Raw genomic sequence first — 26,701 nt, forward strand, 5'->3', positions numbered from 1 at the left:
CCTCCCACACAAATCCCCACCCCAAGCCTTAGCCGCTCCTACCTGACCTTCCATGTGCCCAGCCACAGAGGACCAGGGATGTGAGACCCGTTTTCACAACCATGTGAATTAATTCTGAGAGTAATAGAAGCAGGGGAAGCAAGAGTAGCCCGAGGCGCCTCGGTTCTTCAGGGCACGCTGGCTGCTGCTCTCTGAAGGATAAGGAACGAGCAGCCATAAGGCAGTATGTCAGAGCCTTGTCGAAAAGTGGGTTTTATCTCTGGAGCTGTTCCAGCAGGGGTCGGGGACAGCGTTGTAACCAGTACAACGGTCCTTCTCTTGAGGCCCCTGGGACATCTTCCAGGTCCACACACAGTGGGACAAATCACTCCTGTCTGAGCAGCGTGACTCAGTATGGTTAGGACATCCCAGGAGCCAAGAACCTTGCCAAGCCTTTCCCCCAGGGCACTGACACAGCACCAACACGGACATGAAACATGAGTGGAGATGTGCTCTGTTTCCCCGAAAGAATGGTGCCCGAGTGGAACAGAGGTCAGGACAGGGTTGAGTAGCAGCTGGCAGGCCCTGGACCTTTCTCTTCTACCAAGTGACTCTTTCCTAGAGGCCTGTCCCACAGAGACCCATGAGCTTAAACTGGGCAGCCTCTGGTGCAGTTTTGGATTATTCTCCTTGCTTCCTTCCTTCTCTCCAGGTACATGAAGTATCTCTATGCCTATGAGTGTGAGAAGAAAGCCTTGAGCTCCCCGGCCGAGCTCCAGGCAGCCATCGATGGCAACCGGCGGGAGGGCCGGCGCCCCAGCTACAGCTCCTCCCTGTTTGGCTACTCGCCTGCTGCCGCCACCGCCGCTGCAGCCCCCGCCCTGCTCTCCCCACCCAAGATCCGCTTCCCCATCCTCGGGCTGGGCTCCAGCAGCAGTGCCACCGCCAGCAGCCCTCGGATATCCCCAGCAACCTCGCTCAGGAAAGGTCTGCAAGGGCCGGGGGCGGCGGGGGAGGGGTGAGGAGGGCGGGCAGGGGGGCTGCGGGAGAGTCCCTTGTCAGGTGCGAGGTCGGTCCGGCTCTGGTGCCTTCACCAGGTGATGGAGTCCCGGTGACGACGATGCCTGTGCCAAATCGCCTGGCCGTGCCCGGGACCTTGGCAGGCCAGCAGGCCAGTACCCGGACGGCCGCGCTGGAGCAGCTGCGGGAGCGGCTGGAATCCGGGGAACCCCCTGAGAAGAAGGCCTCCAGGCTGTCGGAGGAGGAGCAGCGCCTGGTGCAGCAGGCCTTCCAGCGCAGCCTACTGAGCATGGCGCGCCAGCTGCCCATGAAGATCAGGATCAACGGCAGGGGTGAGCCGGGCAGCCCCCTCTCCTCCTGCTATGCCCCAGGACTGGGGTGGGGGCCCCTCCGGGGTCTACCCTCCAGGTTCCCCCGAAGGGTCTCAAGGCCAGAAAGCCACATGGGGCTTCACCTTCACCAAGCCCACCAAGCTGACTAAAACTTGCCTCGGGCAGTGCCCTATTCTCTGTCGGAAAACCAGAGCAGTTGTTCGAGGGGGAGGAGTCAGAGACCTTCAGGTACAGCTGCTGTGTTTCTCTTCCTCCCCAGCCTTTTGATCTGTGTAAATTAGAGGGCTCAGTCTTCACCCTAGTGCCTCCCCGGATGTAGGTCTGGGGGGAAGCCAGCACCTCCATCCTGAGCCCCCAGGAACCTCCAGGAGGGGCCAGAGTCACCTCAGGCCTGGCTGCCTGTGACCCTCCACAGGGAAAAGAAGAAATACCAGTTTGGCAGCATAATTGACATCTTTCCCTTCCCTGCCTCATTTTTCAGGTGCCCTACCTTCTGGACTCCTAAATCACATACTCCATGCCCCTTGTTCCTTTCTCCCCTCTCCCCAACACCCAGTTTTCTTGGAGATTCTTGCCCTGACTCTGTCTCAGAACAAACTTCAGCGAGCATGTGGTGGAAAGTCAGGTGTGAAGGGAGCTGTGTGCATTTGCAGGCAGCACTCCCTTCCCCCACTGTCCCCCAGTGAGGAGCAGGTCACTGGGGCACTGGGGGCAACAGCCCCGATGGCAGGGCTCTGCTCTGTTACCTGCACAGGCCAGACATTAATAGAAAAGCAGCTCACTCGGAAGAAATACTTGGCTGCATGATGAAAGGGTGAGCCAGGCAGAGCCAGCACCTGCAGCTTTCTGCAGATCCCACATGGTCAGGTTGAGATGGGCACCAGGTGCCAGGCCACATGCTGGGCAGGTAGACCCTCTACTCAAGGACCAGCCAGCCCGGTCAAGGGCAGCAGGAGGAAAGGCAGGTCTTCAGAGCAGGGACTGGCCTTATTGGTCTGCGGCTCCCTGGCCTGATGGACAGTGGATGCTTAGTTCATGTTTGCCGAATCATGCTGAAAGTGTCAGTGCACAGCTGTGAGCCAGGCTCAGTGTTTGCAGCCGAGGCTCCCTTTCCCGGGAGAACAGAGGGAATGGGGGAAGTAAGTGGCTCAGCAGGGAACAGAAAGAGCAAGTGATAGGATCTTAGAAGCCTGGGTTCTCCTGCCGGACCTTACTCTCAGAAGAAGGTTATCTGGATACTCTGTAGAACAGTGGGAGGCCTCGCCTGCTCTGGCTGGTCCAGGAGAGTGGGAGAGCCTTGGAGAGGACACTGCAGTGTCAGAACTCCTGATCCGGCCCACTGTCTTCCTTGTCCCTAGCAGAAGACAGAGCAGAGGCTTCAGCTGCCGCTCTGAACCTGACCACAGGCAGCATCGGGAGCATCAACATGTCCGTAGACATCGACGGAACCACCTATGCAGGTGAGGCTCCGCGTGCTCCGAGGGAGGGCCCCTCCTGTAACCCTCCATCTGAACAGCTTCCCAGGCGTGGCTCTCTTGCATGTAGTCTCGAGGTTCCAAAGGTTAAGTGGTTTTCCGGACTGGCAGAGGCTGAGGATTGCCAGGAGGACTGATCCCCTTACCTTCAACAGAACAGTAGAGACCCTGCGTCTAACACTTTTGGACCAACAGTTGGCTTGCTAGTTGCACCCATCATTTAAGCACGAAGCGTCATAATCAAGTCCATGCCCAGGCCTTAAACATCACGTCTGCCGTCATGCTCCTGTGGCACACAGGGCTCCTTGGAAGGGTTCAGCTCCACTCTCCTCAACATCACCCGTCATTCCCTTTCTTTAAAATGGACCAGGGGCGCCTGGGTGGCTCAGTCAGTTAAGCGTCTGGCTTCGGCTCAGGTCATGATCTCACATTTTGTGAGTTCAAGCCCCGCGTCGGGCTCTGTGCTGACAGCTAGCTCAGAGCCTGGAGCCTGCTTCAGATTCTGTGTCTCCATCTCTCTCTGACCCTCCCTTGCTCACACTGTCTCTCTCTGTCTCTCAAAAATAAATAAAAGACTTTAAAAAACAATTAAAAAAAAAAGAAAGAAAAAAAAAGAGAGAAAGAAAATGGACCAGGGACTGACATGCAGGCAAAGGAATCTGGGTGCGGCAGAAATCAGCCCCTGTTGTTAGGATTCCGCCCAGTCCTTTCCAGTTACCACTCTCAGGTCTAGTTGGGCAGGAGTTTGTGGGCCGGTTGGGTTAGCATCTCTTCCAAGTCTTCTCAACTGCTGGAAACCAGTCCTTCACCCGCTCCCATTTCTTTGGGGTCAGGGGTGAATTTGGGAACCAGCCCAGCCGACTCTCCCTGAACGCGGCTTGCTGAGCCCGGGCACACTAGCCACAGAGGCCTGGGAGGTGCCCAGAACAGGGGCTTTAAAGCTACACCTTCCATCACGCTGTTGCCCCTGTTCTGGGGACACCACCCTGCGGCCTCATGCTCCGAATCTCTGCTGGGCCACCAGCTGCCGGCATCAGGGTTGCGACCAGCGAGGGGACAGAGTTCCTGGAAGCAGCTCGCAGAGAGGCAGTGATGCCACACCACCTCACCGGTCACATGACCGGTGCTTTGGAGGCCACAAGAAGTCCCAGCCTAACACAGGGGGTCCCTCGAGGAGACCCCGAGACAGTAAGCAAGGCCTAAGTGCCCTGTGCCATCTGGTGGTGCCTGACGGTCTAAGAGGACTGGGGGTTGGGAGCGAGTGGGTCCATGGAGAAAGCAGGGAAGGAAGAGATCAGTGTCTGGAAAGGGGGAGATAATGGCTCCTCACAGCAGGGGGACAGTCAGAAGGGAGGTGAAGGCACCCCAGGCCTCACCTGCCTCACCCTTACCCCACCTGTGCCATTTCTTAGTGGGTGTGCAAGTCACACAGGCCGCGAGCTGAGAAGTCATTCCTGAGAGCCCCTCACCTCTGTCCTCACCCCCAGAACTGACAGACCCCGTTCCTCAGCTCTCTCCGCTCTTCTGCCACCTCACAGCACCGCTGCCCTGGTTTGGGCCTCTCTTTCCTTGTGGGCCTCCATCGCCCCTGTTCCAGCCCCGTGGAGAGTGGTTTTAAAACACATATCCTATAGTGTCCTTCCCCTTCCTAAAAGCTCCAGGGCCTTCATGACCCCTACAGGGTGACACCTGCATCCTAAGAGGCACACAGGCCTCCTTTCCCTCATCCTCCCGTCTGTCCGGCCTCACCTGCTGTGCCAGCCTCCAGCACGTTGCCACCTCCCTGCTCCGGCTCTTCCACCACTCTTTCTGATGGCCCAGGCATGCTCTCTCCCTGAGCCTTCCCTGACCGACTTGCCCCTGGCTTCCACCGCTTTCTCTTTGTTCCTACAAGCCCCCAGAGGAGGGAGCCGCACCCGTAAAGCACTGGTTACATCTCATCAAAATCACGGTTTCCCTCTCTGCCCCCTGGCCGGCCTGTTGGCACCCGAGGCAGGACCGTGCTCGGGACTCCGGTCAACGGCTAGCACAGTGTCCGGAATGGAGCCTTGCACAGGGCTGGGCACCCGTGGTAGGGACAGAGTGCACCCGCCTGTGTCTCTGCTTCTGCTCATGCTCGTTTCCCCCCCAGGTGTGCTGTTTGCCCAGAAGCCCATGGTCCACCTCATCTCGGGGTCCGCTCCCCAGAGCATGGGCAGCAGCGCCAGCGGCAGCAGCAGCTCTCACTGCTCACCCAGTCCTACCTCGTCCCGGGGCACCCCCAGCGCTGAGCCCTCCACCAGCTGGTCCCTCTGAAGGGCAGGACCCCACTCCTCGCACCCCGCTCTCCTGTCGAGAGTGCAGGAGGTTGATGCTCAGAATTTACCTCATCTCTCGGAGCCCACGTCCAACACCATTTGGCCACATGTTGAGAGTTTGGACATGTCCGTCTGTCTGGGCTCCGTTCAGGTCCTGCTGTACTGTGGGGACGGGGAGAGGGAGAGGGGCAGGACAGGGCAGCGTTGTCCAATCAGGGATTGTACTGGAGAACTGGGCGGGGTCTGTGGGCATCCAGCTTCCTCCGGGGTTCCCAGGCCACCTCCCATCCCGGGCACAGTGTATCGACAATCTGTAAGCCGGCACAGGGCTGGAGGCCCGCCAGAGTCCTTCCCCTTAATTTATTTCCCTTTCCCTGTCTTCTGGGTGACTCTGGGGTCACTGGCCTCTTCCCCTGCTCAGCCCTTCAATCTTTAACTCCCATGTTGGGGCTGTTAGGGGCCAAGATGATGCCTTCGTGGCCCTTCTCTGCTGAGCATGGGACTGGGCCCTCCCGCCCACTCTGTCTACCACGTTTGGTTCCAGGGCTGTGGGTCCCTCGAATTCAAGTCTTGATGCTGTCCTCAGGGCCCCATGTCCCTCTTTTAATGGTCCCAGGGAAGGACACACGAGGGCAGTCCTTGGGTCCCAGAGCTTACTGGGTTCCTGCTGAGGGAGAGGCAGAGCATCAGGGGGCTGCCCAGGCAGGCCCTGGCACCAACTTCCACACTGACCCTCGTCTGGCCCCCACACACCTCACGCTCTCACTCGCCCTTTGGCCACCTCTCCCAGGAACAGCCCACTTGTCCCTTGGGCCTTCCCTTCTCATGGGGCCACCTCAGCCCCAACATCCCCAAACCTGCTGATGTCAGGTTCATTGAAATACCTCAGATTTGTAATTGTTGATGTTTGATTCTTCAGGAAGTATTTGCATCTCCGAAATCTTTTTTAATATGTGTTTTGCTTTTTGTTTAATTTTTATTGTTGTTATTGTAGCACCAAAGAAATGAAAGCAGATCACCCCTAAAGCCGAGCAAACATTTGGTACCCCAGCCCCTCTGGCCCTTCGTTCAGACCCCAGTGACGAGGCGGGGAGGCAGGCAGGAGAGATGACTCAGGGATCACAGTGGCAGGGGAGGTGGGGGGGCGCCGGGAGCTCTGGCTCATGCAGAGTGGGTCCTGAAACCACACGGTTCTGGAGATGGTTCCTGACCCACTTCCCGCTGGAGCAGGGCACGTCCCACACCCCTACCTCCAGGTCCCCAGGGTGGGGACAGAAGGGCTCCCCTTCCCTCAGCATTGCCACCTCAGGGCAGGGGCGGGCTGGGGTGGCCCTGGGCCTTGTAGAGGCTGAGCCCCCCCCACCTCCCCGGGATAAGGGGAAGCTGTGAGCTCCTTCCTCCCCCAGGCCCCTGGGCTGGAGCAGGTGGCTCCCGTATTGGAAAGATGGGGTGATTGTCACAGCAGACTTGCCTCTGGCTGAGTACATTCTGCAGAGCTCACAGAACACCACTTACTGTGACGTCATCGGCTGCGGTGGTGACAGACCAGGCCGGCCTGAGCTGTCGCATGGCTAGCACTCGGCCCTGTCTGTGAAAGGAAAGGGAAAGCAAAAGCTGGAGCACAAAACAGCTACCTCAGCCTGGTAGGCTGCAGCTCTGCCGGCCGGCGTCTGCTCGCTCCCTCCCCAGCCTTATACATACCTACCTACATACACACACACACACACACACACACAGCCCCACCCACCGGGGCCTGACCCTCTTCTGGCCTCAGGAGCCTTCCCGCCTTACCCACCAGGTAAGCGCAGGCGCTAGGCAGAGAAGGGCATCTGGGATCCGGTGCCAGGAGGGGCCCGGTTGGCTGGCGCTGGGCCCACTCAAAAGTGTCGCGACATTTGGCCAGTGTGTCTTTCTCAGGGGTTTGGTCACGAAGGATGGACACAGGGACAGTGCACTGTGGCTTTCTGGTCACTGGATCCTCTCCCCTTTCCCAGGCAGCTTGCCTAGCCTTGCCCTCAGCAAGCCCTCGCTGCCCTCCAGGACCACAGCAGGCTCTCAGCCTGGAAGCCCAAGAGTCGGAGATGCCAGCAGGTGCCCCAGGAACGGGGCCCTGGGCAAGGGAAGCTTTCCCTGAAGGTGCAGTCCTGTGGGCCACAGGGCAGGTGGTCGGCCAGGGCCGCTTTGTCCCCTCCCCTCCTCCCCCATCTGTGTACTCTGACCAGGAAAATGTGCTAGCACATGGGTAGCCTAGGCAGTGGATAAATACCTCAGATGTCCTCTTGCAGCAAGTCTCTGTATATGTTGTGGTTATTTTCTATCTTACATGTTCTCGAATGTTTATATTTCAATAAACCTCTACCTCTTCACACAAGTAGGCGTCGCAGATGCTTTCGGTGGTGCTCCCCATGGGCAGTGAGCAGGACAGGAGAGGGCGAGAGCCCTGAGAGTAAAACCTGCTCCTCCGGATCCCTGGGTTTTCCTGAGCCTTCTACCCTTTACTGCAGGTGCGTTCCCCAGAGTGCTCGCTCTCGGCCTGTCTGGGTAACCCCGGGTGTTGCCTGAGCACCAGGGCCCTCTCTGGTGGTCCCGCATCAGTGTCCTGGCAGGCACAGGGCCAGGGGACCACCTCCCTTTTAGCTCCTGCTGAGTAAGTGTGGTCCCTGTGCTTATGGAGTTCACAGCCTTGTTGGGGAGGCGCACACAGCCAAAAATCAGGATGCGGCATGACTGGGACAGTAAGCTGCCTATGGCAGATGGCCGGAGCAGCTCACTAGGGCACCTCTGGAGAGCCTCCCAGAGGCGGTGACCTTTCAGCTGGAAGAGTGAGATTGCCGACTGGAGATGTGAGGAAGAGCGTACTCAGCAGCGGAACGGATCCGTGGAAACTTGGTGGCCTCAGCCTACCCGTCCTTGGGGAATTGTGGCCAGAACCCAGGGTCAGAGGGGTGGGGAATGGGGGGAAGTACGGCTGGGTCCAGGGTGGATCCCAGGCCAAGGGATTTGGGCACCATCCTCTGAGCATTAGGACGTAGGTTTAAAAAGAGGCATTTCTGGAAAGGTCATCCTGGAGTCAGAGGACACGCTGGGCATAGACTTCTGGGACGCCCCACTGGAACTCGGACCTAGACTGAGTGCTCAGACTTTTTTCCCGCCATGATGCCCATATGGCTACAGCCCAGTTTTGGTGAAACCAGAAGTGGGCAGAGTGGAAAAGCACGGGGGATTTGTAGCTGCCCTCCATAACCGCGCAGCTCGCCAGGCCGTGCAGTCCTTCGAGGTGGGCAGTTGGAGACCTCTGCCATTTTAAGTGCTAGCAAACGAAAGTGACCTCAGAGCCTCTCACTGGTTTCTAAACACCTTTTGAAAGAAATGACTGGTCCTTTAGTCCTTTTTTAAAAGATTTTTTTTTTAAGTACTCTCTACACCCAACGAGGGGCTCAAACCCGCAACCCTGAGATGAAGAGCCACATGCTCCACTGACTGGGCCAGCCAGACGCCCCTAGTACTTTAATAACTGGTAACCCGTAGTTGGTATCACACCTCACAGCTTCCTGTGACAGAGCAGGGGACTGCCACATAAAGGGGCAGCGGGCCTAGCCCATGAGGGCGTCGGGATGTGAGGAGAAGCAGGGTCTAGAGACCTCTGGGGTGGAAATGGTGCATCGTGACTGCAGGGGGAATGAGATGAGAAAGGCTCCCGACAGATGTGGAGAATCTAGGAAGAACAAGGCCCCAGGCCTTGCAATTCCATCCCAGTTCAAATTAGCAGAAGACATACAGGAGAATATCTTCAAGACCTTGAGAAAGGGAAGGATTTCTCCAACTAGACCCTCCAAAAGAGTTTATCAAACGATACTGGTCTTTCGGAGCACCTGGGTGGCTCAGTAGGTTAAGCATCTGACTCAGATCATGATCTCACAGGTTTGTGAGTTTGAGCTCCGCATCTGGCTCCATGCTGACAGTGTGAAGCCTGCTTGGGATATTTCTCTCTCTCTCCTCTCTCTCTCTCTCTCTCTCTCTCTCTCTCTCTCTCTCTCTCTCTCTCTCTCTCTCATAAAGAGTAAAAAAAAAAAAAGATACTGGTATTTAAAAAGACAAACTGGGAGGATCCCCTGGGTGGATCAGTTGGTTAAGCATCCGACTCTTGAATTCGGCTCAGATCATGATCTCAAAGTTAGTGAGTCTGAGCCCCGTCTTGGGCTCTGCACTGATGGCACAGAACCTGCTTTGGATTCTCTGGATTCTCTTTCCTCTCTCTCTGCTCCTCCCCTGCTTGTGCTCTCTCTCTCTCTCTCTCAAAATAAATAAGCTTAAAAAAAAAAAAAAAAACCAAGAGAAGACACTTGCAACGCAAACTAAAAGCCAGAATGTGTGTGTGTGTGTGTGTGTGTGTGTGTGTGTGTGTGTGAGTGAGTTCTTATTGTTAAAAGCAAAACAAAAAGGGGGGGATTGGAGAGAGGAGGCAAAGTCATGAGCAGCTGTTTTACAGAATACAAATGGCTGGACCTCAGGGAAATGCACAGAAACCCATTCCACACGATCAGATTGGCACAAACTTTGGAATAATACCAAGTCTCGGCAAGGATGGGGAGCAATGGGAACTCTTGTAGACTGCTGGGGGAGTGTAAATTAGTGTACCACTTTGGACTACTAGGCATTACCTAGTAAAGTGGCATATGCAATTCTCGATTTGTACCCCAGAGGAACTGCACGTGTACTCCAGGAGACCTGACAGCACTGATGGTAGTTTCACTTGGCTATGAAATTATCAATGCTGTTTAAGTTCTCTGTATTAACTCGCTCCTCGAATCCTCTACACATTTATGAGACAGGGCCATGATTCCATTTTACAGATGAGGAAACTGAGGAACAGAGAAGGTGAGTAACTAGCCTGAGGTCCTATAGCTAGTGAGAAGAGTGGCAGGGGTTCTAAATCAGTAGCTACAGAGCCCTGAGTTTGCTCTCCCAGCAAGTACTAAGGATTCTGTACCCACACTCTCGTTTCCACTCCACCCACACCCCTTTGAGGCAGTAACTTCGTTCATTTTACGGATGAAAAAACTGAAGAGCAGAGATGTGCTCCAGGTCACATAGATCTGTGAGATCTGTGTGAGCCCATAGATAGGCCATTCACTAGACCGTGACCTTGGACTCTATCAAGTGTCCTAAACTCTTCTGCAAGTGCCTCCCTTAAATGGGCAGGGGCGACCCAGCACAGTGACAGAAAGAAGCAGAAGTTGGAGGGGCTGTCTGGTGGTCCCAAGTGTCCATTCCGCTGTCTCCCTTGCCGGGAATCACCTGACAGCCCCGGGAGGCTCCAAGGTTCTCCCGGACTATTCTTCCCGGCTCCGCCCCGCAACCTCCCCCCACCTCATTGGCCAGTCATGGCCACGTGCCTTCCGCATAGCCAATGGAGGCGAGGGGACGGGGCGCAGGGAGGGAAGCACGGAAGCCTACTGCGCCTTTGCAGGGGATGTCTCTGCCCGTAAAGGTGGCTTGCGGCTTCTGAGATTGGAATTCCCATTGGAGGGAAAGGAAGAAGGAACTGACCAGAAAAGCAGGACCGGGACGAGTGGGGATCTTGCTGCGCTTGGAGATAGAGAGGTACAAAGCCCAGCGGCAGCTGGGACACGGACAGACAAGAAGGCCAAGGGGCTGGTGGGGTGGGGTGGCCATCTGTCTCAGGAAGCAAACAGGAGCCGGCCTGAGGGAGTGAGCGGCTGGAGGGTGGGTGCCTAAAGGAAGGGGCCCCCGGGAGGGCAGCGCTCTGGTTTGGAGCACACGGGGGACGCGTCCTGGCAGGGAGTTCCAAACCACCAGCAGAAAGGAGAAAGATTTATTTTCGGAGTTTGCGGGACCTGAAACGGCTCGGCAAGCGCTGCCCTGGAAGGTACTCCTTTCCTTCTGAAGACCAGCTCACTATGCTGCCCTGGCCACAGAGCAACATGAGATGACCATCCTAAAGGTCAAGTTTATGTCTTCTCCATGCAAGAGACCTCCTGGGATGAGCTAAAGTCTCTCCATCCCAATTCCACGTCCTGGGTACTGTTGGCTCCATTTGCTTTCACTGAAATCCAGCTTTTCCCACCATGAAAACCAAGGAAGTGAACAGTTCCTTCAGCCCTGAGCGACTACAGTTTTGTCTCAAGTCTAGTGATCAGGGCCACTGGCTCTGTTGAGCTCAGCACCCATCAGCTGAGAACTCTGCAGGTCCCACAGCAGCGGTGTGAATGGCAGGGCGAGCAGAGAACATTTTGCAAGAGATGATGCTGGAGAAACGATCTGAGGGATGATCTGTCCTTCCATCCTGCCAGAGTCCTCTACTGCAAAACTCTGCTAAAGTTAGTAGATGGAGGGAATATCCAGTTACGGAGCTGAGAAAGGTTCTGGAAGCACGTGGCCCAGCTGATGGAGCTGGAAGGAAGCACACAGCAGGGTGGGGAAGGAAGTTCAGAAAGAGAAAAATGGCCAGATAACCTCAAGGGGGGGCAACTCTAAGCCACCCTTGCCTGTGGCCTTTGAAGATGGCCATTGCATCAAACTCAGAAACGAGAAACTACTTTCCTGGAATAGGTTAAAGGACCAGGGAGCTTAGATGCCATTTTGCTGTGACTTTGGGCACATTACTGCCTTGTCTGGGCAAGTTCCCTGTGAAATAGGGACTACAGAGTGAGCTGAGGCACAAATGAATCAAAACTCACTTTGAAGCATCTAAAGCCCAGTACCCAAGGCCTTCACCAGTAAGACAAAAGGCTGTGGTCATTCTTCTGCTAGGACTGGGCAGTGAATGGACCAACCAAGCCTCCTAAGGACCTCAGCACCCCACTGGCCACTCTCTGCCCAGCTCTACTTCCAGCCACAGGGTCCCCCTGGGAAAGGGCAGGCAGCCTTGTCTACTAAGAGGCAGGAATCTCATACTGACATGGGCATTTCAGGCCCTATTTCAGGCAGGGGACAGGGAGGCTTCTGACTGCAACCACCTATGACAGGTCCCATGCCACAGGCCTGACAGAAACACTAGCTGAGGGGTGGCTAAAGGCCTAACCACAGGGGCCTTTGCTCTCCCCAGGGGAGTCCTTGCCCACCCTTGGTTCCAGAGGCCGGACAGTCTGCTGTCAGCTCACAGGGAACAAAGGGCTGACTTCAATCTCTTGTATGGCAGAGCAAGGCTATAAATCTGTACCCTGCTGGCTCTGGGCCTCAGTGTCCACACCACCTTCCTCCCCAAGCCGGGCCACTGTCCCAGCTGCCACCGTTTCTCAGATGCTCCTCTCCTCCATGGTTCTTGTGGCTATGGCTGACATCTGGGGACAGATGAACCAGAAGCTGACCAGAGAGGGCACAGAGGCAGGGCAGGTGACCAGGTATGGAGTAGCTCCGGTTCTATCCAGGGAAAGGGAGGCCAGCTGAGGAATCCATTCAGAATTGCCAACGGCCCAAGCTGGAAGGACCCTTTGTGCCTCTGTCCCCCCCCCCCCCGCCTCCACCTCCGGCTTGCAGATGGGGAAACAAAGGCAGAGAGAGGAACAGGGTCTGGATCACACAGGGAGGCAGGGGGGCACTCTACCTGGTCCTCTAGGGAGTCCCCAGATGTCACCTTCAGGGGTGGAGAGATGACCGGAGGCTCCTGCCATCCCAGTGCGGGAGCCCTCGGTGCTCCGAGCTGCACCGCTGCTCCCCCTGGGGACACAGTTCTCAGCCTGACAGTCGGAACTCTTGGAGTCTCCCAGGTCCCACTGGCAGATATGACCCTGTTCTTTGGGCATCCCCAGAGAGAAGTTGAGACAAAAGATAGAAGTCCCCACCCTATCAAGCTCCTGCACACAGGGTCATAAAGATGAGGACCACCATCAGCATAAAGCAGTAGCTGGTCCAGGCCGTGGAATGTACTACATTGTCTATCACTGGCGGCTCACGTCGTCTCCTGAATGTATTAAACGCAAATAATGCCTTGTTGAGAGAATACTGGATAAATAGACTTTGTGACTAAAGCCCTATATGCAGGTGGTCTGGGGCACACCTCCATGGTTTTATGACTTTAGTACCCCAGGTATAGGGAAACTCAGGGGGCCCAGGCACTGTGCAAGGTGCACTGTCTCGTGTCATCATCACATCATCCTTTTAGATAGGTGAGATAGGTAGTATCCCCATTTTATAAATGAGGAAACTGAGGCCTAGAGAAGGCAGACTTGCTCATGCTCACTGAGCTGGTCAGTGGTGGAGGTGACTTGAGCATAAGAAGGCCAGTCTCCTTCCATCCATGACCCCAGGCCCAGGAACCCAGATGTCGCAATCCCTGTGTCTCCAGAGCCCACCCAGCCATGCCCCCTTCCCCCTTCTGCTTCTTCCCAGTGCTCCCCTCCTCAGGGAAGAGAAGGCAGACCAGGAGATACATCAAGTTCCAGGCCCAGCAGTGTCCCCCCTGGGACCCTCTTAGCATGTCTTTAAATGCCTTCTCCCATCTACCCCAAATCCTCACGGGAAGAGGAAGAGCTGTGAGACTCTCTGTGAAGGAAGGGGCTTCCTCCCCGCAGAGCCCTCGGGTCCGGGTGCCCCTCACTCCTTGCTCCTTGCTTTCCCACCAGCTCAGAGCCCTCAGCTGCTCTTCCGGCCTCAGCTTCTCAGCGAGTCTCTCTCCTACCTTGGGGAGGAGGGCAGAAAGACAGGGAGCATATTCTAGGGCCTGAGCGCTCTGGGGGGCAGTGAGAGGTTGGGAGGGATTTGACTGAGTCTGGGGAGGGCTGGTCAGTGGCCTTGGGGATTGGGCACGGGGGACCACAGGTCCCCCCGGGCATGCAGGTCTGGCAGAGGCACAGAGGCAGAGGGGTGCTGAGCACTTGGTTCTGGGCACCCTCCGGGGACCAGAGTTTCTGGAGCCCAGCTTGCATCTGGACCAACTCCAAGTCTCCCTCCTCCAGGGAAGTCTGGGAATGGGGGGCAGGGAGAGGGAGTCACTGGCTCCTACCCTGACCTGGTGCTTTAGGACATCACCCCACCCTGGTTCTCTGGGGGCGGGGGGCTGCCTGAGACTCTGCCTTGACCCAAACATGGGGCAGAATAGCTGTCAGGGGCGGGGAGATGAGGGTAGAACATTTGGAGGAGGGAGCAGGACAGCCTCTGTCGGCTTCTCCACACTGTAGAGGTGACTACAAATTCTCCTGAATCCAAAAATATGAATGGGTGATACTCCCTCAGTGCTCCCCATGCGGCTATGCTGCTCAGCCTGAGGGCTTCCCGAGGACAGGCCAGGTCTCCAAACCCTCTCCATCTCCAGATCCTCCTCGGTGTCCCTGCATGGGGTCCCTGTGCACTTAGCCCTGGTGTCCTTGCTTTGCATTGATTGGTGAGCCTGCCCTGTGGGCCTGGGCTCCTCCCAGGGCCCCCCTGCAACAGTACAAGGGCAGGGCCGCCTGGGGCTCCAGCCTAGGGTGGATCTAGGCTCTGCTCTTGGCCCTCAGTGAAAACACCCTGATTCTGACTCAAGGGGTTCCAACAAGCTGGGCACCTCCCCTCCCTCCCTTCCCCTCCCCGGTGGCCTTGGTCTCAGCTCCTCTGGTCCCTAGTCACAAGGGCCCACGGTGGTATTATCAGAGCCTTGTCCTCTGCTTGGGAGGCCCTATCTCTAGCCCTGCCCCCACCTGAGGGAGGTCGGCCAGGGCCCCAAGCCAGCTCTCATCTCCTGCCCTGCCTGCCCCTGAGCTCTCCCCTCCACCTCTGGTGGGGCCCACCCTCAACAACCCTCTGGCTCCTCTGTGGTCCTCGGCTCTAGCAGCTCCTGGGGCCTCTTGGGGACAGCCAGACCCGCACCTGCATCCCCACCCCGATCTAAAATCGTTAGCCCAACCAAGGTGAATGGGCCTCTCGGCTGGGGTATCGGCCTAGTTCTTTTTTTTTTTTTTTTCTCCCCACCCCCGCTTCCCAACCAGAAACGGCCTAGTTCTTAAAAGCTGGAGAGAGTGCAACCCAGGAACAGTGATCCAGTGGGTACACAGAACAGGGTCATAGGACTCCTGGGGCTCAGAAGCCCTGAGTGCTGCCAACACCACTCCCAGTGTACAGATGGAGACCTGAGCCGAGACAGCAAGGGCCACCAGGCCACCACCCCATCTGTGTTCTTAGGAGCTCTGCTGCCTGAGAGGCCCAGGGAAGGTTGCACAGTGGCCTCCCCCACAGGCTGTGTGGCTGGAGGCCGAGAGAAGTGGGCTTGACTGGTGCCCACTCAGTAGGTGGCAATCTGGTCCCCAGACTTCCACAGGGTGGGGAGCCCACCTTCCACATGCAGACCCTGAGAGCTGGCCTGGGGCCCCTCCTGGAGCTACCCCTGTGGGAAGAAGGTGGGCAGCTGGGACTCTGAGACAGCTGGCCTCCCTTCTAGGCTGGATGGACTGTCCAGGTTCTCGTGCTCATTCTGGGGTGTGGGCAGGCCCAGGCCATGCTGACCTGAGGGCCTCTGGCCCTGCAGGTTTTGGTGTCAGTGGCCCCCAAATTCCTGGAGCTCCCTAGCCACCAGCTCGGCCAGGAGTATTAGGCTCTTGTCCATTTGTGGACAGATGGGCTGCCCAGGCCCCCACCCCCCTTCCTTGACAGGGGCCAGGGCAGGGAGTTTGGGACTCTTTAAACAGACAGGGAGGGGCGCCTGGGGGGCTCAGTTGGTTAAGCATCCGGCTTCGGCTCAGGTCATGATCTCACAGTTTCAGGGGTTCAAGCCCCACATCGGGCTCTGTGCTGATGGCTCAGAGCCTGGAGCCTGCTTTGGATTCTGTTTCTCTCTCCCTGCCCCTCCCCCACTTGTGCTCTGCCTCTTCTGTCTCTCAAAAATAAATAAATGTAAAAAAATGTTTTAAATAAAATAGGGAGACTGAGACCTCTTGAGAGGAAGTGGCTGGTGACTAGCAGAGCCTGAGCGTCCCACTCTTTTGCACCAGATCCCTAATTTCAGGTTTAGGAAAGACTCTAGGGTCATCAAGAAGGGTTCCTTGGGGTCCCCAATCCCCGACGGGCCCCCATATCATCCCAACCTCAGGAGCCTCCTGCTCCTCGCCTCCTGCCACCTGTAGATCCTGGCAGCCAGCCACCCAGCTGTGTTCCTTCTCTAGGGTCTGCATCTCGCTGTGTCGCTGCCAGCGACCCCCACCCCATCCTCTTTGCCACAAACACTCACCCAGGGGCTCTTGGGTCTGGGCGGGGCCTGGCCTGCAGACAGGAGCCAGATCTCCAGCCTGGCCCCCATCCTGTGTCTCCCACCCGGATGTGGACCTGCTGCCTGGGGGCTCACTGAACAGTGCCCACCCCTCCACACAGCAGCCCCTCCATCCTTTCTGCATCTGTGTCAGGGTCCGGGTGCTAAATTTGGGGAGAAAGAAGACAGAACAGCTGGGTCTGCAAGATCTCAAGTCACACCCAACCCAACCCCACAGGAAGGTAGCAGGATTTGAACTGGGAGGTTTGAGCTGTTTGTGTTCTAACCCCTAGTAACGGTCAGAATGTGACCTTAGAGATAAGGTCTTTACAGAGGTAATCAATACACTGCACAGGGAGAGCGCCTTGTGAGCACGGAGGTGATGGGCCTACAAGCCAAGGTACATCGGGGACTGCCAGCAGCCACCGGAAGCCTGGGGAGAGGCAGGAACAGAATCCCCTCACAGCCCTCGGGAGAAACCACCCCTGTGGCACCCTGAACTCAGACTGCCAGCCTCTAGAGCTGAGACAGGAAGTGTCTGCTGCTTAAGCCCCGCCCCTCCTTGTGGTCCTTTGGAAAAGGGGATTTTCGCCTGAAAGCAGCCTCTCCAGCGAGCAGGTGAAGTGTGTAGTCATAGAAGCGAACATTTTCTGACTGCATCCCACCCAGCTCTGAACCTTTTACACGCGTGTCCAATGTAACCCTCTTGCCATAACTGTGCATGGTTTTTGTTTTTCTTTACAGATGAAGCCCAGAGAGGTAGAGTAACTTGCCCAAGGTCAGGTAGCAAGTACACTGTGGAGGCGGGATCCGAGCCCAGTACTCAGGCTCTGGAGTGCACAATCTTAACCACTAATTTGGGGACGGCAATGAGCACAGAATCCTGGGTGAGCAGAGGAAGAGAGACTGAGGTAGAGACCAGGAGAGGGTTCAGGGTGGAAGGAGCTTGAGGTTGGGGGTGAGACTGGAGGTGGAGTGTGCTGGAGGCCCCGGGGGGCCCCCCTGCACCTTCCTGCCAGCCAGATGTTGCCCAGTCTCCCTGAGAGCCCCGGGCCTGCCGTGACTTGGCCTGTCTGGGCTCCCCACAGGATTGCTGCCCATGACCCAGGGTGGAATTCTAGGTCACCCTCCCTGGACAGGTGCAGGGCGTGGGGCACCCACTTGCTCACAGAAGGTGAGTCAGGGCCGGGCCTCCCTAGGGACTGGGGAGACAGACATGGCTTGGGCAGTCCCTGAGAAGCAAAGGACTGGAAGGCCCTATGGTTGTGGCCCTAGCAGACCCTGGTTTACGACTTGTTTGCATGCTGCTTTTGCAGGGCTGGCTCCGCACTACTGCCTTCCCGGCGCCTGAATCTGCCCAGAGGTCCCAGCCCTCAGTCACCATGTGCCCTGCTTTCTCACTGGCATTGTCTACCACAGGCCCCCATCCTGCCTGGGGTACACACCCCATAAAGAGTAGTGTCTCTCCAGGCCCGGAGGAGACAACGTCCGACCCTCAGGGTCTGGGTTGATAAACAGGAAAAAAAAAAAAACAAAAAAACCCCTGAGGTTTCTTTCTGTGCAAATGCCCAGTTGCAGACGATCACTGAAAATTTGCTTCCTTGAGGCGCTAACAGCCCTCTCGGAGCAAAGCTTTGAACCTCAGTTTGAGAGACACCAATTTAGACCGATGCCACCTTTCATGAGGCCCAAGGCAAGCTAAGCACTGCTGACGAGACCCGCTCGCACGTTCCTTCCAGCTGGATCAGCAGATGAGCCACCCCCCAACTGGGGTTCCTGCAGTTCACATCCCTGGGCCTCCAGGCTGCCTCTGTGTGTCTCTCTGTGTGCACACATCTGGGAACATGTGCGTGTCTCTGGGTGAGTGTCTAATGTGTACCTCAGTGGGTGGGGAGTGTCCCCCAATCTGTCTGCTTGTGCATGTATACTTTGCCCTAGAGACTAACGGAGGTCACTGGCCGGGAGGAGGCAGTCACCAAACTGGACTTGAAGTCTGGTGGACACAGCCCAGGACTCAAGCCCTTGCCCTGGCCCCCGTTCCATGTTTCACCCCCTTGCCCTCTCTACTCCTCATCAGGGTAGGGACCGTTCTCAACCCTGCCACCTCCACATCTCTCCTCTCTGGGCCTTTGCATGTGCCCGTTTCTCTTGCTGAAATGCCCTTTCTTCCATCACTGAGGATGCCCAGTTCATCTTCAGTGATGGTTCAGAGGCTCAGAAACCCCCTTGATGGGGAGGATTTACGTACCTATTGCCCCCCTCCCCAACTACCTCAGTGCCTTACCCCTCATCAGACACTTAAAAATTTTTTTATCCTATTTTTGTTTTTTTTTAATGTTTATTTATATTTGAGAGAGAGAGATAGAGCACGAGTGGGAGAGGGGCAGAGAGAGGGAGACACAGAATATGAAACAGGCTCCAGGTTCTGAGCTCACAGCAGAGAGCCTGATGTGGGACCTCAACTCATGAACTGTGAGATCATGATCTGAGCTGAAGTCAGATGCTTAACTGACTGAGCCACCCAGGTGCCCCTAAAAAAAATTTTTTAGTTTATTTTTGAGAGTGGGGGATGGGCTAAGAGGGAGACACAGAATCCAAAGCAAGCTCTGTGCTGACAGCTCAGAGCCTCATGCGGGGCTCAAACTCACGGACCACAAAATCATGACCTGAGCTGAAGTTGGACATTTAACCAACTGAACCACCCAGGTGCCCCAGACATATTTTTAAATGTTGATTTATTTATTTTTGAGAGAGAAAGGTAGAGAGCAAGCAGGGGAGGGGCAGTGAGAGAGGGAGAGAGAATCCCAACAAACTCCACGCTGTCTACATAGAGCCTGACACAGGGCTTGAACCCACAAACTGTGAGATCATGACCTGAGCCAAAACCAAGAGTCAAATGCTCAACAGCTGAGCCACCTGGGCACCCCTCTCCTCATCAGACATAGTAAATTGTAATTGTCCACTTGATGACTGTGTGGGCCCAAACCATAAGCTTTTGGGGACAAGGAGTGGTCTGATCTGTCTTTGGTTCTTCTGTACACAGAAGAGGGCCAGATAAGTAGTGGGCACTCAGGGAACGTATGCTGAATGAATGGGAGATGGAAAGAAGGATGGGTGGGTGGGTGGATGGAGCTAATGAGGAAGAAGCAGAAGGGAAGGAAGTGTAGGGTAAAGCTAGGAGGCAGCCTAAGGGCCAGGAAGACACTGGCTCGCAGTAGGAAAGACTGGGCAGTGGGGAAGAGAATGAGGGGGGGCAGGTGGGGAAGGAGAGGAAGGTAGACCGAGAGCACCCACCTGGGGAGAGCAGGCCTCGGTCTCTCTTTCTAGAGTCTCTGCAGTTCTTTAAATTTCAGGGCAACTACCACTTGGTGTGGGAGTGCCTTCCAGCACTCAGCCACCTTTTCTTGAAGCCTGGGATGTGATTCTCCCTCTTCTAGCACTCTCCTTAGGGGCACTGGCACCTCCTGGATGTGGAGTGTGCTAGTAGCAATGGACACAGCATGGACCCCAGATTGCCCCCAACCCATTTCCAATGTTTTTTTCCAAGTTGCATGGATGTCCTCATGCTGTCTTACTGGCTGGGATGGGGACTAGGGCAGAGACGCCTCCCTGTGGTCCCTACACACACAGACCCTCTGTCCTGGGCACTTCCACTCCCAAGCATCCTGACTTAAGCCCAGCAGCTAAGGTCAGCTTGCCTCCCCCCAGCCTGGCCCTGGGCCAGCAGAAGGGGTTTGGCCATGCGTGGCAGAGACAGGACTTGTTGAAGCTCAAAGATTTCCCATGTGCTCCCCTAAAAGGGGAGAGTTAACACCTGGGGAAGGGAGTCTGGCTTCGGCCATATGATTCGGGGTTTGGGGACAGAGGCTGGCCCACCTCCCGCCCACAGGGCCATCTCACCCAGTGTGAGAACAGGACACCCATTCCAGCTTGGACAATCTGGACAATTGCCGGGCCTCCAGGGAGCACCCCAGTGCTGTTAGCCACACCACCCTCTCCGCATGCAGGCCTGGCATTCTGCCTGGGGGCCTGTACAGGGCCCTCCACCACCATGTGCTCTCCTAGAGGCTGTGGCTACAGCTGCTCTGAGCAGACCACCCGTCGCTGGGGGGTTTTGCCCAGCTTTTCCAAGAATCTTCTGTTCACTTGTGAAGACCCCCTCTGCCCCCACTCACAGCTCAGTCTCCACTGGGGCTGTGGGGCTCACCTGGCTGGGCTCTGTCTGCTCAGGCTAGCCACCGGGCCTCTTCCCACGCAGCCCCCTCCTTCCAGAGCCCTTGCTCCCCTCATCCTCTGGGACTCAACTCCTCCAAGAGGCCTCCTCTGACCTCCCCAGCCCACAGGCGCTTCTCCAAACTCCAGGCTTTAATTCTGGACCAGACGGGCTAAGGCAAGCTGCACCTCGCCAAAGGGGCCACAGTGCAGAAGGCGCATGCTGGAGTTGTGCCGTGTGGAGGCCCCGCTCCAGTCGGTGCTGCTTGGACATTCTCTTCCATGATGTCCCTAGAGTCCCCCACCCAACTTTGGAATCCCCCAAGGACAGGGCCTAGACTCCCCTGCTTCTCTGCCCCGCTGGCACAGGTGGGTACAGGCTGGCTCCACTGGTGCCCTGGGTTCCCTGCAGGGCCGATCCTGCCAGCCACCTGGGCCACCTGGCTGAGCATCAGCAGCTGCTCCTGCAGAATGGTTGTGTCCTGAGCCTGGGCAGGGGGCTCAGCTGCCCCCATCAAGACTCTCTCCAGGCCCTAAAGTGCCCAGGCCCTGTCCCCATCCCAGCTCTCGTCCTGGCCCCACAGTCCACTCGATGCAGTATCCTGAGGTCTCCTCACGGCCTCCAGACTACACTGTTTGGAGCCTGAACAAAGTCTTCCCTTACCCTCTGGGCTTTGTTTTCCCATCTGACCCCGGATGCTGGGTGACGGCAGGGTCTTCCCAAATGTTGGCAGGAGGAGGGGTCCCTCTCTGAACTAAACAGAAACCTTCGCACTGCCTTCCTTTGCCAGCTGCTGCCTGAGGAATAAAGACTAAGGCAGGGCCAGTGTTCAGGGCCCTGCCATGCGCCCACTTTAAGGAGAGCTCTGGGCTGAGGGGCCGTTGGATCCTCTGGTCCAAACATAGCTGGACTTTTTCCGTGTCCGTCTGCAGTAGCAGGATCTTGCCCTTCCTCTGCCACTGTGCCCTTCACCCATGACCAGGCACCCTGACTTGTCTTGTGTGTCCTGGTCTGGCCTTCTCCACTGCTGTCCCTGGGATGCCTGCATCTGGTGCCTTGCCTGCTCCGGGTGGCCCATTTGCCTCGCGGAGGGTGGAGGACAGCACAGAGCCCCTGAAGAGGGCCATCCCTGTCCCCAGGCACGGCAGCGCCTGCAGGTTTTGATAAAGCAGGCAGACTCCACAAGGCCCTGCCTGCTCCACTACTGTGATAAGCCCAGCCAAGGGCCCAGCTGCTAGGCCAGCACAAACACATGGGACTGTGCCCCACCCCCAGCTCTGAGGGGGTGCCGTTACCACTACAGGCTCCGGACATGTAATCCTCCACCTCCAGCTGGACTGAGACATCACCTCTCCACCCCAGCTGCTGATGGCTTTGGAACTCCAGCAAGAAGAGGAGGAACGCTGTCATGGAATGCTAGAGAGCTGGGAGGCAGGAGCAGACAGGTGGGTCCCCGGGGTCACCCCCAGCATGGTAGGGAGCAGGAGCTCTCGGAGGGTCAGCTGTGGGCTGAGACCATCAGGTCACTAAAAGCTTAGGAACCTAGGCCATCACAGGGTGGTGTTGCCCACACCCTTGCAAGGGGCAGAGGTTCTGGGGGCCTCCCCTAGAATCTTTGGCTTGCACGAACCTTCACCTTCCTCACTCCCTGGGGATTGCAGCTTTCACCAGGGGCAACTCGGCCCTAGAAACTTTTCTATCCACTGAGCTAACACCAGTTGCTTCCCTCCCTCTGACTCTCTGGAGGGGTGGGTAGGTCACAGGGACCCTGGCCCTTCCCTTGCCTCCATCCACTGCCCGCAGCCACACCAGGCAATGCACTGCACACCTCCAGGGGCACCGTCACAGAAATGATATTATTCACAGCAACTCTGTTGGGGGCTTGGTTCCTGTCTCCTTTGGATGATGTCCCAGGCCTTGACAGCCTTCTTCCTGAGAACGTGACCCCCAATGTGGGCAAGCAGCCCTGAGTAGTGGAGAGCTCTCGGCCTGGGAAGAGTATTTTCTACCTCAGGGGACCTCCCTGGGGCTGCAGACAAGCAAGAAAGACCAGGGAGAGAAGGATGGGAGCCTCACTTTGTGCTCCGGAGCGAGGAGCGAGGAGCTCACACAGGGCCCTGCAGAGTCCCAGCTCACCCCGCTCTGGCTGCGGCACCTGCACTTTCTCAACAGGGCCTCCAGCGCTGCCCGCAGCCAGAGCCACAGGGCCTCCTCTGCGGGCCCCCAGTCCTGCTCCAGGGCCTCCTTTGCGGGCCCCCAGTCCTGCTCCAGGGCTCTGTCTGAGTACCTGCCAGGAAAGAGGAGGCAAGCTTCAGCCTGGGCCTCAGGTGCTGCTGTGCCCACCTTCCCCACACTCACTCACACCCTTCAGTGGGGCCTGGTGAGCAGGCACAGTCCAGTGGCCAGAAGTGACAGGAGTGCCAGGGAAAGCAGAAGGGGCCAGGCATCAGGTCCACGGGGCTCTGCCTCAGCATGGGTCCTGAGAGCAGGACCGATGGGAGACCCTGGAGCTGGGGCAGCCCTCCTTCCCAGGGCACCAGCTTCTGAGACCCCTCTTCAGATATGGAAACTGAGGCCTGGGGCTGAGCGTGCACCTATACCTGTCAGCCCCAATCACTTGGCCTAGGATTTTCCCTGATGATTCAGACTACAAATAAACACCAGCCACAACCCCTCCAAACAGTTTTCAGTTCCAACAGCTTCTATGAGCTGTGGTGCTGACCATGGCCTGGCCACCTGCTGAACAACCAAGCTCTTCTAGCACTCTCCATCCTGCGCAGGGGGCACTGAAGCTCAGAAGGGGTCATCCATTGCCCCAGGTCATGAAGGGCTTTCGTGCGAACTGGGCCCACACTCCCCCACCTGTGCTGTTCCCCTCTCCAGTGTGAGAGTCTGGAAATGGACAGGAGAATATCTGGGGCACAGCTCTAATGTGGGGGTCAGAGCCCTTCAACCAGGTTACCTCTTCAGTGCCTTCTTTGACTTCTATAGCCTCATCTGTAAGATGGGGGGCCCTCAGCCCCAGGCCCCACCAGTTTGGTAAGGGGCCTCGTGGGGTACATAGATAGGGGCTGCACACTCCACTTGTCATTATGCCCATGTCCAGCCACATCACCTCCAGGATCTGGGCTTCAGAGTCCTAGAACTGTCTCCCAACACATACCCCTGGGCACCAGGCACCCTGCTCCAGGGAGGGGATACCCACTGAGGACAGCAGCACTGGGCTGAGCTCCCCCACTCCCTGAGGGACATGGTCACTCCTCACATTCCCAGACCCACCCCCTGCTCAGGATGGCACTACCGCCCACCAGCCCTCTCCCCTCAGATACCTCCGATGCTCTCCTCTCCCTACTCCAGACCCATGTTCTTGCAGCCCCTTTGGAGCAGTCTCTTCACCAGCAGACACCACACCAGGCTTCTCCAAAGTGGACTAGGAGGACTGGCCACCACCCCAGTCTCCCAGGCCCTGGGGAGCACCCACAACTCCTCTCTGGTTGGGTGCTTAGTCTCCCCACTAAAAACAGGAGCTTCCGACGGTAGCCCCCAGCGCTTACTGAGAACCCAAACTCCGCCTGGCTTTGTGGTGGAAGGTCTTGTGTCTGCTGGAGGAGGGAGTGGCACAGGCCAGATGTTGAACTTGCAGAGCCTGTGCAGAGGAAGGCATGGCCCTCAATGCTGTGGGAGCACAGGGAAGGGGAGCCCAGGAAGGCTTTCCAGATGGGTGACCCTGGAGCTGAGGCTCAAAGGTGAATTAACGGCCCCAGAGAAGACAAAGAAGGATGTGGCAGTCAGGAGAGAGCAAGGGTGGCAGGACAAGGAGGGGATCAGAGGAGCTGGGGCCTGGAGGGGCCAGCAAGCTGAGCTGGGAGCCCAGTAGGGCAAAAGAGAGATCAAGAGGGTCAGGAGTTGGTTGCTGTGCATGGCAGGGAGCAGGGCAGGGGCATCTCCCTGGAGCCCTTGAACCACGCTGTATTTCTCAGCCCACACAGGAAAAGACTTGGGCACAAGGGTAGAGGTCTGGGGAAAGAGGCTGGTCCTTGAGAGGCAGAGGATGTGGAGCAAGACTCCTGGAAATGACCCACTTCGTGAGCTTCCCAGCCAAGAGCTCCCAGAATCTCAGCCTTCCAGCACTGGAGGAATGAGGTGGGAGGGTGGGGTGGGAGAGTTACCTTTACTCCACTTCGGGCGAGATCTTTTTCCAAGTGCCCGATACTCTGCCTCTTTTTCTTCTATGTGTGAGTTTCCTTCAGGAACAAAAAGACCAAAAAACGAAGCCCTAATGGTAGAATCTGAGGCACCGGACAGGTATTGAACTGCAGATTTTGGAGAAGGGGCTGGGAGATGGCTTCTATTCCATTTGGGAAAATGAGATTGGCTTCTTTACCGGGAGGCAGAGCTCCTGGGTTCCCAATATGGGAAGGTGGGCCGACTTAACCATTAAGAGCCTGGCTCCCAAAGCAGGGCTGGAGACCGAAGTCTCCCTCTCAGCTCCTACACCCTCAGCTGCCCACGCGGTGCTGGCTTCCAGGACTCGAAACCGCAGCAACGCGACGCGATAGAGGAAGGAGGCACAGAGTCCATTCACCTCGTCTGAGTGGATGAAACCCTAGATGACACCTCGGCCGCCGGCCAAGCACGGGGGCTGGGCAAGAATGGCAACTCTTTGCCTCCGGCCCCTGAGGCAGAACCTTAAGGGAGCGGGGACAACCGGGCTCTCGGTCACCCACAGCACAATCGAAGGACCTCCTGAATTTCTGTACTGGGGGGCGTGTGCATTTAGTTGGGGACCGGGAGTCGTTCTTGAGGCTGCGTTAGCGCAGCATGCCTTCCGTTTCCCCAGCTTCAGGGGTTCACTTCGAAAGGGGGGAGGGTGCAGCTAACGGAGAATTGGGGGGTATTAAACAGCCCCTCGAGCCACGCCGTCGGACGCCAGTTTAAGGGAAACCCGGAGACTAAAGATTAGGGGAACTGCCGCGCCTCCGGGGGGCGTGGCTCTGCAAGCAAGGCGCCTGCGGGGGCGGGGCCACGACGCCTCTCATCACGGGGTGAGCCCAGCGCTTACTGGGGAGCGGGCGCGGCCTGGAGGGAAGGCGGGCTGCCAGCCCTCACGGAGCCGTCCCGGAGAGGCGGGGCACCATGCGGCTCAGGCCCGGGGGTGGGGTGTGGGCAGTGAGGGGCCGCTGCCTCTGGCTTGGCCGGGCGACGCCGGCGAGGGCCCTGGAGCGCGAACTCTCACAAACCGTGAGGTCTCCACAAAGGACCAGACTTCGGTTTTCTCCTGTGGAAAAGTGAGGTCTCGTCATCCCGCCCTCATCAGGGGCGGGGCTTCAGCGATCCCATCCTCCAGATCTCGGCCAAGGAGGGAGTCGAGTGCTGCGGGAGAAAAGGCCCGCGGGGTCTTACCGCGACCGGGCGCGGGCTTTCCTTTAGCGGGGGTTTATTAGCTGAGACACAGTGCGAGTCCGCTTACTGCGCCGCTCAGGGAAAACGAGACTCCCTTTCCCCCAGACCCCGTTCTTCCAGAAGCCTCGCCGACGTGGCTCTCGGGTATCTTCAGCGAACCTGCACTGCATGCACTTGGGAACGTGGGCGTGCCGCATGTCTTTAACCCCCTCCCCGCCCAGTCCGCCACACACAAAAAACAGAATAAGGTCTCATTTGCTTCCACAAAATGAGAGTCACGACCGCCTTCCCGAATTTCGGGACACAGGTCTCCATCATCTTTGGCGCCCTCCGGGGTTCTGGGGCCAAGCGGACGCTCAAGGCCCATCAGACTTTCACTGAAGCGATAGAGAAACAATGCCCGCTTCCCCGAGCGCAGGAAAGGGATGGCGGGCACAGGCGGGCCCCCGGCCGGGTCGGAGCTCAGCCCTCGGCTCCCAGCTCCCGAAGGGCGGGATGGCACCCTTGCCCTAGGGCCTACGTGCGTCGCTACACGGCGCGGGGCGGGCCGCGGTCGGGGACGTCCCCTCTGCCCTCCCGGAACCAGTCTCCACTGCCGTCGCCCGGACCGGGGCGGCAAAGGCGGGTCCTCCAGTGCCTTCGAGTCCGGGGCTAGAGCGACCAGGCCACAGAGCGAGGTCGAGAGAGGACTGGCGACGGCTGCGTCACGCGAGGGGCGGGGCCGCCGCGGGCGGAGGCCGGAGCCGGAAGCGGAAGAGGCGCTCGGAGTGGGGAGTGGGGCCTAGCCGCAGCCGGATCCTGGG

The 26,701-nt window shown here is 57.5% G+C and overlaps 2 protein-coding genes and 1 long non-coding RNA gene across 7 annotated transcripts in view; 2 read left to right on the forward strand and 1 right to left on the reverse strand.

The window, feature by feature from the left end:
- ARID3B (AT-rich interaction domain 3B) overlaps positions 1-7,474 on the forward strand; it is a 57,529-nt gene extending 50,055 nt beyond the window's left edge. The window contains exons 6-10 of one of the 4 annotated variants that reach the window (XR_003913127.1): positions 692-966; positions 1,077-1,331; positions 2,690-2,791; positions 4,938-6,901; positions 7,098-7,474. Coding sequence is in view for 3 of the 4 variants with exons in the window: in XM_029951381.1 (XP_029807241.1) it covers positions 692-966; positions 1,077-1,331; positions 1,813-2,138 (856 nt within the window). In the remaining variant the exon portion in view is untranslated. Of the gene's footprint in view, positions 1-691; positions 967-1,076; positions 1,332-1,812; positions 2,146-2,689; positions 2,792-4,937 lie in introns of those variants that run through there. The other 3 variants (XM_029951382.1, XM_029951383.1, XM_029951381.1) reach the window with 3 other exon arrangements.
- A 14,858-nt stretch (positions 7,475-22,332) lies between these two features.
- The window catches only part of LOC115301906, a 7,675-nt gene continuing 3,306 nt past the window's right edge, over positions 22,333-26,701 (reverse strand). For both annotated transcript variants that reach the window (XR_003913350.1, XR_003913349.1), the window contains 2 exons: positions 24,665-24,739; positions 22,333-22,782 (listed from right to left, as the gene is read on the reverse strand). This is a non-coding gene — a long non-coding RNA (uncharacterized LOC115301906). The remainder of the gene's footprint in view (positions 22,783-24,664; positions 24,740-26,701) is intronic.
- Positions 25,760-26,701, forward strand: part of CLK3 (CDC like kinase 3) — a 14,576-nt gene continuing 13,634 nt past the window's right edge. The window contains exon 1 of the mRNA XM_029951909.1: positions 25,760-25,783. The gene's annotated coding sequence lies outside the window, so the exon portion shown is untranslated. The remainder of the gene's footprint in view (positions 25,784-26,701) is intronic.

The sequence above is a fragment of the Suricata suricatta genome, chromosome 9 (genome assembly GCF_006229205.1).
Source record: "Suricata suricatta isolate VVHF042 chromosome 9, meerkat_22Aug2017_6uvM2_HiC, whole genome shotgun sequence".
Classification (NCBI taxonomy): Eukaryota; Metazoa; Chordata; class Mammalia; order Carnivora; family Herpestidae; genus Suricata; species Suricata suricatta.